The 12,204-nt window shown below is 37.1% G+C and overlaps 1 protein-coding gene across 1 annotated transcript in view; it reads left to right on the top strand.

The window, feature by feature from the left end:
* Positions 1-11,803, top strand: part of LOC140155801 (uncharacterized) — a 64,304-nt gene extending 52,501 nt beyond the window's left edge. The window contains exons 18-23 of the mRNA XM_072178772.1: positions 1,424-1,560; positions 2,956-3,163; positions 3,528-3,600; positions 5,902-5,951; positions 9,116-9,348; positions 10,324-11,803. Of these exons, the coding sequence (XP_072034873.1) occupies positions 1,424-1,560; positions 2,956-3,163; positions 3,528-3,600; positions 5,902-5,951; positions 9,116-9,348; positions 10,324-10,413 (791 nt within the window). The 3' untranslated portion in view covers positions 10,414-11,803. The remainder of the gene's footprint in view (positions 1-1,423; positions 1,561-2,955; positions 3,164-3,527; positions 3,601-5,901; positions 5,952-9,115; positions 9,349-10,323) is intronic.
* Positions 11,804-12,204: the final 401 nt, after the last annotated feature.

Genomic DNA, 12,204 nt, shown 5'->3' with positions numbered 1-12,204 from the left:
ACATCTCATATGCACAGTTTATCCCTTACATATCCTATGTCTTGAATAGCGATTAACCAGTGTGGTTAGGGGCTGTGCAATAATTATGAGCCCCCGTGGGGTAAAATTTCAAATGGCTCGCCAAAATCGCTTGCCCCCTCTCGGCCCGCCAAAATCGCTTGCCCCCCCCTCTCGGCCCGCCAAAATTTCTTTGCCCCCCCCCTTGCACATGCCAAATTTTTGGGATCCCAATTTCCAAATCTTAAATGGTCTATATACATGTTGCGAGCGCAGCGAGCAGGAAAAGCGTGTTTTATTAAAAAGGCGCCCCATGAATGTGTGCCAAAAATAGCATGCCCCCCCCCCGGCTTGCCAAAATTGCTTGCCCCCCTTTTTCGGCTCGCCAAAAATTTCTTGCCCCCCCCAATTTTACCCTTCCCCAGGGCTCATAATTATTGCATAGCCCCTTAAGAGGCTAGGAAATAATTCCTAATATCTCATACCCTAGTTTGTATGCCTTTATCTAATCTTGCTACACATGGCAACTTAAAAAAAAAGCCTTACACCCGGGAAAGAGTCTGTTAAGTGGAGGAATTTTTTAGCCTTTTTTATAAACATGTTTTCAATTGGCTTATAGCCATCACATGCTGACAATACACATAACTGATTGGTTAATCAAAACTACCATTTCATGGTCAGGCCTAATCACAAAGTAAACATATCATCTGTAATTACAAAACTATGCAGCAGGCGATTTACTTCAGAAAAAGTTTAATATAATTACATCGCACAAAACTAAGTCCATTATCTATAGTTAATTGAATGTTTATTGACTCTTGTAATAACCCAGTTAATTGAATGTTTATTGACTTTTGTATAATAACCCATGTGTATAAACCTGTATAATATTAGTGTTCATATAAAAGCTGGACCATGACCCTGACATAAAAATTCCTTTAAAAAAGGAACGGGGCGCCCAATGTGAGCTTGGTCGTGATGTGGTGAATTTCACGGTGTTTAGATTTGGCATTAATTATCTCTTGCAAACCCGGTGACACCTCATTATAGAAATCAGACCTGTTGATAGGCTGTAAGAGGGGATAACCTTTTCCAGGCATAAATTGGGCCATATATAAAGAAAGTTTTGCTACTTTGCAACGCAATAAAAAACTAAATGCAAAATGAGGTTTTTAAAAAATATTGTTTTCCAGAGTCAAGACGCAGGTATCATTATTAAGTCTCATATCACTTATTTATTGTCGAATAAGTACAGAGTAGGTTAGATATAGATATGAATATTAAATGTTAGACCAAAGTAGCTCAAAGTACATGTACTATACACCTGATCCGTGAACTTGTCTTTTTTAAAGACAAATTCTTGTTTAAAGACAGTTATTGTTTGTTTTGTTTATGTATTCATTTTATATACTTCATTTCTTTCCAGATGTGTCAGAAGTTCCTGGAACTTTCGCAATTGTGGGGTACAATGGTGCAACTGCCAATCTTGCGAATGATAAGTGCATTTTTAGAGACAGCGGAAGTAATGAATTTAGGTATTGGGCAGACGTTGTAGAACCAGAGGTATGTATGTTGTGAACATTGTTTGGATAGTGTTCTTTGATACTTTCTTTCATTGTGTTTGTTATTATTATTATTGTTGTTTCTGGTCCTTCCCAATTGACAAATTTGGCAGGTTTTGGCAAAGCTAATGCGTCACCAAAGTGGTAAACTAGTTAAACAATCAAATTAAATGCCTGGTTACGAAGACAAATGCTCCAGGCTAAGAAATGATTTCAGACATGGAAGTCATTATTAATTCACATTGTCTGATTTGTCTTGTATAAATTGAGCCTCAGCGGAAGCCTTTGGTCAGCTACCTTCGACCATATTTTCGTGATCCTAGCATCCATTTTTTATGACATTTTGCAGTATATATCCACGAAAAAAGCTTCATCCCAAAATTTCAGGTGATTCCGATTTTGCGTTTGTGAGTTATGCATGATTATGTGTATTACACTGCTCCATAGAAAATGTGTTGTAATTTCGTTCTGGCATACCAAAACGAAATTCAAATTTCACGATATCTTTGCTAAAAACGAAGTATTCTGCAAGAAATATTTTGTACATAAACATAATGTAACCAGAGGTTTCCAGTGATATAAAAATCTCAACTTTTTTTGAGAAAAGTGGGGGGATTATGCTGTGGATCACGAAATGCCCTTTTAATACGTATTTATGAATACGCACGTGATCCATGGGAACGACATACCAAGACCAGCAAGCGTGACCAAATCCTCATGCCGTTGACATGGATAGGAACTCTTTAGATAAATATCATCAAATTTAAGTATTAATTCGAATTGCAAAATTGTTACACATAGGGGGGTTCCGAATTTGTAATATGTTATCAAAAACAACATTTTGAAAGTATTTGCTGACGGAAAAATATTTATCGACGGAAACGTTTACAATAATATCACAAAGTTAAAATAGACAATTTTGCTGCACAGTCTGTGTTGTTTACCGCCTTTGCATGCAAAGTACAGAAAGACCACCCGCTGTGTCGAAGGTTACTTCCAGAGGTCATATCTACAAGTTGTTATGGCAGCGCGGAGGTGGTCACTTGTGTATTTATAAATACGTATTTATAAATATAGTCGAAGCATACCGCCGGTCTGATCTCGCTAACGACTATATTTTCTGTATGTTTATACTTGCACAGCCTATGCTAATTTTTATCATTATAATCATCAACTTCATTATCATTATTATTATTATTATTATTATTATTATTATTATTATTATCGTTGTCGTTGCCGTTGTCGTTGTTGTTGTTATGTTGACGAGGGACGTCGTCCCCGTTATCATCATCATCATTATCATCATCATCATCATCATCATCATCATCGTCATCATTATTGTTTTATTAATTTTCACTGTTCGTTTGCTTTTTTTTGCTTCATTTCCTTGAACTAGTGCATAGACATATATGCACGTGCATATGGAGATAGATTTGTAACATGTTTTCTGACAAAAATATGTCCTGGTAGTGTGGTATTCTATTACGATGTTGTGTTTGAAGAAGGTTTGGCACCAACAAGAAATGAAATCATGGACATCTTGTATGATAGAGTAGATGGAGATTTTTTCCTTCAAGAATCTACCCTCAAACTTGTGCCGTCAGGTAAGAGACATATTAAAACTTCGTTTAGGTATGTTGATCAAGTTCTTGAGTTCTTTTACATGCTATAAAAGCGGTCCCGAAAAAGGGGCAAGATTTTTGCCGAGGACAGGAGGTGGTGAGCGAGGTGGCAAAGTGCAATAATTTTTGCCATGAACATCAATTTAATGTGTCATAAATGTTGTGTATAAACAGAATTATTATGAATTGGTCACCATTGATTCTAGCTTTGAATAATAGCAGAACTCTTATGAGAACTCTTTGAGCAAATTAGTACAACAATGCTGCAATCGTATGATAAACATGATTAATTCATTATTATGGAGTGGTCCTTTAGTTTGTTTTATTTTCATCATTATACTAATAGAAGTACCATGTCCAAGGTCATATTGCAGGAATGGGGGAACATGCTATGGTAATTCCACCGTCTACCGGTGCACGTAAGTTGAGATTAATGCATTACTGGTCGATCTTCAATAGGATTTCAGTCATAACCGTGTTAACACAGGTACCCAAGAGCGCTGGGGTTTGGACTTAGTGTCCAGCCGAAGGAGGTAGTCCGTAGTCGAATTCGGCAGGGGATCATGCACGGAGGTTTATAGGCTTGGATGTTTTGATTCAGGCGCTGTCATTGATTAGTTATTGAGTACTAGGCCTACATCATGCGCGTATTTATTTGGGGGGGGCTTTGGGGCGCCAGCCCCGGGGTCAAAGCAGGGGCGTCAAAATCTAAGGGGCGGCGGGAAGAAGAAGGGGCGGCAAAAAGAGGTGCGGCGGAAGAAGAAGGGGCGGAAAATGTGAAAAAATTGCACTATACATCAAAATGTGTTGCTTTTGGGGCGGTAGCGCCTATAATTATTTTTTTTTTTTTTTTTTTTTTTTGCTCTTCGGTTTTTCAAACGACCGTAAAAAATTGGGGCAACCTTTTCGGGCTGTTGAGGAAGGGGCGGCAAAACTGGCTTTTCTTCAGCCCCCCGGGGAAGGGCGGCCACGGTACGCCACTGTACTAGATTATCGTTTGTTTATTAATTGATTATTGATAAATCGATTATGGACCGACCGATCAATCAATCCATTATTGACAACTGATTAGGCTAGCTGATTTACTCCAAAGTAGGTTGGGACAAACAAATATATTTGATGAATCAAAGGCTAGAGAAGGCTGAAACAAAATCATAATGCTCATCAGAAAATTCTAAGTAGACTATTAAAAACCGAAAACCTGTCGAGATCGATCCATTATTGATTATTGGTTGACACCCCTCCCATATAAATAAACACTTTGCCATGCTTTTTGTATAGTAGGCCTAATATTGATTGATTATATTGACAGAATATTGATTATCAATGACCGATTATCAATCGATCCATCATCGATTACAAATAAACACTGCTTAAGGCTGTATAAAACTAATTAATGTTTTGAATTGATGAAGGAGGGGGTCTTTTTCAACAGTGCTCGAGGAAAGGATGAGCCCCCCCCCCTTTTTTTTCAAATGTGAAATTCTGATGGATAAACCCCCTGGAGTATCACAGAAAAGAAATTATCCTTGTTCTCTGATAAACTTATTCATATGTATGAGGGAGGAGACGAAAACCAAAACAATAATTCTATACGGCCTAACAAATACAGACACGTTCATGCTAAGTCACCTGTATGATGATATTCTGTTGAATTCAGTTCACATAGATTTTGATACCTAATTAAAACAATAAATTGATTTCCCTCTTGAAATATAACTGAAATTTCTTTTTTCAAAAAGCATACAAAAAACATTCCATGTAATATGCATTTCAGCTTTTTACAAATAACATTAACTTGTGCCGCTAAACTCAAGATTCTGAGGCTATACCATGGTATTGCATTCATTCTTAGAATTGCAAAACCCAGAGGATGATTTAAGGAAGCCCCATCATGCACTGTAAAAGTGTTATCACTATAGTTTCAACTGCCACTTTACTTTTCAAATCCCATTGATGTTGTTTTAGAATTGCCCGTGTGTCATTATTACTTGGTCGATTTCAGATCTATAATGATATATGCATGAAGGATAATTCACACCTTCTGTAGATAACATAAAATGTAAAATCGACCAACTTTTTGAAGGCGTTTTACTGTAAATATATCTGTCCAAATTCAAATTTAACCATGCACGTGTGTATGCAGTGGGCGGGCAGTGGTGTCATGTTCACTCACACAGCTGTGCTAACCGCAAGACTTGCTGGGAAGTGCTTAAATCATCCTCTGTGCAAAACCCTAGAATTTATGTTTTGCTGAGCTATTCCTTAGTTTGGGGAGCAAAACCCAAGAATTGGCTGGTGAAACCAGGGTATAGTGACGGATTCTTGGGTTTTGCTCAAAACACTTTAAAAAGCGCAGTGATTTATAGTGCGCTACTACGCACAGGCACAACGCCTAGACATTAATCCACAAGTCTCATCAGCACACTTTACAGGTTGTCGCTGACCACTACTGCCCCACATCATTCCATAAACCATTTTACAACAATTCAGGGACTTTGCTGCTACAAGAGCGCACACCCTAGACATTTTACAAATAACCTTTGCAACCAGGATCAGCTACCCGAGTTTCGTACGGGTTACAACGAGACAATTAGCAGTAAGTTCGTTGTCCAGAGAAATTTCAAGCTAACTAGGCACCGCCAGGGTTCGAACCCTCAACCTCTCGCACTTATGCTTCCATATACGTCTGCTAAAATCAAATTGTTTTTGGTTCGCAGGTGTGTGTCAGGGTATGCTGGTGACAGATGTGAAAGTAAATCAGACCAAGGTAGGTCGTGTATGAATAATTCTTAGTCAGTGGGAGTGGTCTAGTATCCTCTAGGATAGGCAAAATAAAAATTCCTATCGTTTATTCTCTAAATAAAATGGGGCAATAATTCTCATAAAGAATGTTACTTCAAGGTGACGTTTTTCACCATTTTTAGTAATATCAGATCACTTTTCATGTATATTGAGCAATGATTGACTGGGATCTCCATTTAGAGGATTCCAGAAGACAAGCTGGGACGTCACCGAGAAAATCGACAGACCGTGTTCCGAAAGGGCGTGTTCCTTTAAGGCAGCTGTGTACTCTCAGACACACGTGTAGTAAAATAATTTAACAAACATTTTGCATTGAGATTGTTAAAGCCACCTACAGGGAACAAATTTGGGGTTTTTAAAGCCTTTTAACTGTGCAGAAGTCCCTAATGGTTCAGATTGACACATTCTATGCCTGATATACCTCGCCAGCAAGAAACTCTTGAAATATTAAGCTTTCAAATCAATATCGCTATCATATTTAATTATACCATGTAGATAAGGCCTTTATAAGATGCCATTATTAGGGTTCCAATTATTGACAGAAAAGATAAGCAAGCATTACTATCACGTGTTCAAATTCTATGAAGCATGGATGTTACATATATAGAAATTTCAGTTGCAGTAATTGGATCTCTGAAAATATCCAGTGTATTTTTCCTATATGGTCAGCCTTATCACTAAGCAAACAATTGTATTGACCTTACTCACCAATCAGTAAAGCCTATTATAATCATGTGATGGCTCAATCCAATTACAAACATGCTATAAAATAAAATGCTAAAAAAATTCTGGTTGCCACTATTTCATTGCAGATTAGATGGGTTTAAATACCCAGCAAACACAAAACGTTTTCATTTGCAAAAGGTTAGAAAAGGTTGCCAGAAAACGTTTTAATGTCGGGTTATATAACACTCAGAACTCTAGTCAAAAACTTCTATTGTTATGCATAGTCGCGCTAAAAGTCGATCAATACATGTTAAAATCAGTACAATTCAGAGATACACCTTTTTGCTATGAAATCAATTTTCTCGGTCAAATATAAAGCAATATTTTTTTATCTTCAGTAATGTAGGTTAAAAACATAGTCCTTGGATATGCATTAAAAAAGTCCTGGTGTTAACATTAGGCATGAAATTGTGTCTTTTAGTGTAAGATTTTTGATTATTACAGGCCTTAACCTCGCCCGCGAGCTTTTTTCTGGATTCATATTTTAGTGTTTGAAACTAATATAGATATAAAGTCTGCACAAAAAGTAACGCAGCTGTTATAAATACGTCTATAGCTTGATAACTAATAATTGTTTCCACAATATTTCTACATGAAAAGAAGGATGATTTATTTACGCGCATTTTGATACCCCATTTGTCAAATGTCGCTCACTATTAACAACACAGTGGTGCTTTTAAAGAAAGCATATCCAATTTCAAAACTGCAGTTTACAGCGATCAATGGTTATTACCATGATTACCCAAGCATTGTGGCACGTAAAACCCTCCATTATCTTCGCTATCAATACAAATAGCTGCAACTTTTAAGTTCGGGCATTTTACACTGCTGTATTAATATTGAACGAAATTGGACAAATGGGGTATCAAAATGCGCGTAAATAAATCATCCTTCTTTCTATGTTGAAATATTGTGAACGCAATAATTATTAGTCTGGCGCCATAGGCGTATTTTATAACAGCTGCGTTACTTTTTGTGCAGTCTTTAGTTCGCTAAACACTCACTAAAGAAAGATATTTCCCACCTGTGTAAGGCACATCGTGTTGGTCTACAGTTTTGTCAGAATATCCGTTTTGATTTCACCTTTTTTTATTAAGTTATCATGTACCTTACCTAAATCGTCTTCATCGAGAAAGTATGGAAATAATTGACGTTGAAGTTAATAGTAGAAAGAAGTTCACAGGAGAATGAGAAAACTCTAGATTTTCTCCCTCACATTACGTGAACATCGAACAAATCCACAACCCCTTGCGAATCTTTACTTTTAAGAGCATTTTATTCACAATTTTATTTTTTTTTCTCTTTCTCTGGGATCACTTAATGGGCCTTTAAGTTACATAATAATCACCCCAAAACCTAACCCCGCACCTCAAGAGCTTCGACATAGTGTACTGCTTGCCCATTATGATCTTGCATGCTCTTTTTTTGAGTATTTCTAAACGGGCACTTTGAGCAACCATGAGACCAGCGTGCCATACGGAGGAAACGTACTCTGCCAGTGATATTATGAAGTCAGCAAAGATAGTGATAAGGTCATCATGGGGTACAAGTTGAAGTGCTTCAGCAACTTAAGCATAAAGTCTACCCTTCGCTTTCGTAAGCATATCAGACACTTGGATGTCCCATTTCAGATTAGAACTGATTTTAACGCCAAGAATGAATTTTTGGCAGACTCAGCAGCTTGAAGGGAAACATTACTGTTAAAAGAGATTACTGGTCGAGGGGCTTCGTCAACAAAGACACTTTCATTGTAGCACACTTATTTGGGTTTAATTACATGTGGTTATTTTCTGCTCATTGCTCAAAACTGTCAAGATGTTCTTGTAGCACAGATGTTTAGGTTCAACATGAGAGATCATCCACATATATCAGGGTGACAAACGGAGTATCAATGACCGCATCATTGACAATGAGGACGAAACTGAGTGGGCCAACACGAGTACCTTGAGGAACACCGCCATTCAGAGTTTTCCCGTCACTAGTTTGTCCATGATGACGCACATACTGCTCACTTCCATCCAAGAAGCTGGCAATCCAACAACATATGTGTGCACTACCAGGGAGGATAACTTTTTCTCATAGTCGATTTGTTGGCGATCAAAATGGTTCCTTTGTTGTCCTACAAACAACGAATTTGACTGCTTCCATTTAGGTTTAGGTTGGGACATGTGTACACATTATAAAGATGCCAAAAGGCAGGTTTAAAAAGATAAACCAATTTCATATTATAAGGTCGTAAGACAATAATCATAAAATTAGCAAATTATAATACACTTCAAAAGTTGAAATGTTACCAAGTTTATGATTTATAAACAATACACGATTGGGATGATTACCAATTATTATTTAGTATTAAATATGGTAATAAGTAACACTTAACAATATGATAATTACTTTTTTAAGGTGCCGAAATGTCTATGATTATTGTTTGGAGTCTGGTCGCCTTTGACATACTACTGATGTTGATGTTACTTGCATTGAGTATATGTGGATTGTGGATGTGTTTGCGAGTACGTAAAAGACTTCATCGCAAAGAACCATCAATTTCCGCTATTCGTTTTAATAGATCAATACCAGGATGGAGTAATACACAGTCAACTATTTCACAAGCTTCGCCAAATTTCCGCTCTTTACAGGTATTTATCATCATAATCAAAATTGATATTTTATTTTGTCGCCAAATTTGTTTTGAATTGGATGTTTAACCAAAAATTTCCCTTGCACTCGAGTGTCTGTAAAACTTAGATCTAAGATCTGGAAAACTCATGACCTAAGATCCCGGGCCTAAGATCTATAAAATGAATAACTTAGACCTGGAAAACTAAGACCTTTGACCTGGAAATCTATTTTAGAAATAAACCAATATCGCAAGAAAAATAACATAAAATGAAAATACTTTCACTTGAAATGGTTTTAAAAGTAATAAAACATGTTGAACTAAACATGTTCCATTAAACAGATCAAATAAAGTATGTCTTAATCAACCATTGAAATGAGGCTGTACAATAATTATGAGGGGTACAATTTCCAAACGGCTCGCCAACAATCGCTTGCCCAACGGCCTAACCCCCCCCCCTCGGCCCGCCAAAAATCGCTTGAAAACACTACAACAATATTTTTTAAATGTTTTTAAAATGTTGTTGTAAACTATTTTCTGGCAACATTTTTTGCCAGTTATTTTGTCAACACTTAAATAACATGTTAAAATATTTGCAGTAGGTAATCGAAAAATGTTTTTGAATGTTATGAAAACGTTTTATACCCTTTATTTACCCTTCCCGACATTTAACCGTTTTCTGACAACCTTTTATAACCTATTGCGAATGATATCGAAAACGTTTTGTGTTTGCTGGGAATACTATTTATAATAGACTAGACACATCATTTGTTCAAATTAAAGTCGCTTTCGGAGCTGTTTACCACAATTGTCCCTCAACCCGTATATTTTATATGGAACTGCTAGCGCCATGTTTGTTGTGATTCGCTTGTCTGGTAAAGACGACCCTTCATTTGCTTAATTAACATCCATTGTGGTTTGTAGAAGCAGTAACAAAGAAATGATCAATTTTAATGAAATTAATCTTACTCTTCACCTATTTGTTTTTGAACAGATCATGGCAAAGGAGGACATGGAATTACCTGTTCGTGAAAGCATGAGTACCCATTATGATTATAGAGACGATGGCTCTGAACTTTTTTAGCAGACAGCTTTTAACATGTTAAAATAGAGAATTAAACTAATATTGATTTAGGTGTAATTTATCTTGGGTCCAATCTCTACCATAGAAAGTTAGCTATATCTTTATAAATATAATGATTGATTGTTCTAGATTAAGGTTTTAGCGTTTCATATTTGAAAGAACTAAATGTTTAATTGCAATATTTCGAAACCACAAACCAAAAAACTTAGTGTACGAGATTGGGCTACGAGTGTGCATTTGACCAAGTTGGCATTATGAATATGCTTCATTTTGCATATGCATGACTTGTTTGTGATGACCTTCAAATTGTGGCCATTTTCAGAATAAGGATAAGGTTGTTCAAGAGTTTAGGTAGATATGAAATGTGCTGGATAAGATTTTTTCACGGCAGTGAAATGATGCCACTTGCACCCACATCTCATATGCACAGTTTATCCCTTACATATCCTGTGTCTTGAATAGCTATATAGCCCACCAACCATGTGCTTTAAGAGGCTAGGAAATAATTCCTAATATCTCATACCCTAGTTTGTATGCCTTTATCTAATCTTGCCACACATGATAACTTACTAAGAGTCTGTCCAGGAGTAGGAATTTTTTAGCCTTTTTTAGAAACATGTTTACAATTGGCTTATAGCCATCACATGCTGACAATACACATAACTGATTGGTTAATCAAAACTAGCAGGGTCATTGGCCAGGCCTGATTACAAAGTAAACATATCATCATATAGAAAACTGTGCAGCAAGCGATTTACTTCAGAAAATTACTACATTGCACAAAACTAAGTCCATTATCTATACTCTATAGTTAATTGAATGTTAGCTAATGTTTATTGACTCTTGTAATAACCCATGTGTAGGCCTATAAACCTGTATAATATTGGTGTTCATACATATCCCTGACCGTGACAAAAGCTAGCAAGAGCAAGCTGTGTAATTATTTTGTTTACTTGTGATAAGATACAATTTTCTTTGTAGTTATAGCCACATTTGTTTCCTAGTAGGTGACTTAATAAAATTCCTTTAAAAAGGAATGGGCGCCCAATGTGAGCTTGGTCGTGATGTGGTAAATTTCATGGTGTTTAGATTTGGTATTATTATCTCTTGCAAACCCGGTGACACCTCATTATAGAAATCAGACCTGTCGATAGGTTGTAAGAGGGGATAGCCTTTTCCAGGCACGAATTGGGCCATATTTAAAGAAAGTTTTGCTACTTTGCAACGCAATAAAAACCTAAATGCAAAACGAGATCCTGTAGGTTGCTCCCGAGGTGGCTTAAAAAACTAAATGCAAAATGAGGTTTTTAAAAAATATTGTTTTCCAGAGTCAAGACGCAGGTATCATTATTAAGCCTCATATCACTTAGGGGCTGTGCAATAATTATTAGCCCCCGGGGGTAAAATTTCGAACGGCTCGCCAAAAATCGCTTGCCCCCCCTCTCGGCCCGCCAAAAATCGCTTGCCCCCCCCCCCCTTGAACATGCCAAATTTTTGGGATCCCAAATTCCAAACTTTAAATGGTCTTGATGTATGTTGCGAGTGCAGCGAGCAGGAAAATTTGCATATTTAAGCGTTTCCGTACCGTTTTCCTAAGCCATTTTAGAGCGTTTTATTAAAAACGCGCCCATGAATGTGCGCCAAAAATCGCTTGCCCCCCCTCTCGGCTTGCCAAAATTGCTCCCCCCTTTTGGCTCGCCAAAAATTTCTTGCCCCCCAATTTTACCCTCCCCAGGGCTCATAATTATTGCACAGCCCCTTATTTATTGTTGAATAAGTGTAGAGTAGGTT

The sequence above is a fragment of the Amphiura filiformis genome, chromosome 6, assembly GCF_039555335.1.
Source record: "Amphiura filiformis chromosome 6, Afil_fr2py, whole genome shotgun sequence".
Classification (NCBI taxonomy): Eukaryota; Metazoa; Echinodermata; class Ophiuroidea; order Amphilepidida; family Amphiuridae; genus Amphiura; species Amphiura filiformis.
The sequence above is the reverse complement of the archived record's forward strand: the minus strand, read 5'-3'. Positions and strand labels throughout refer to the sequence as shown.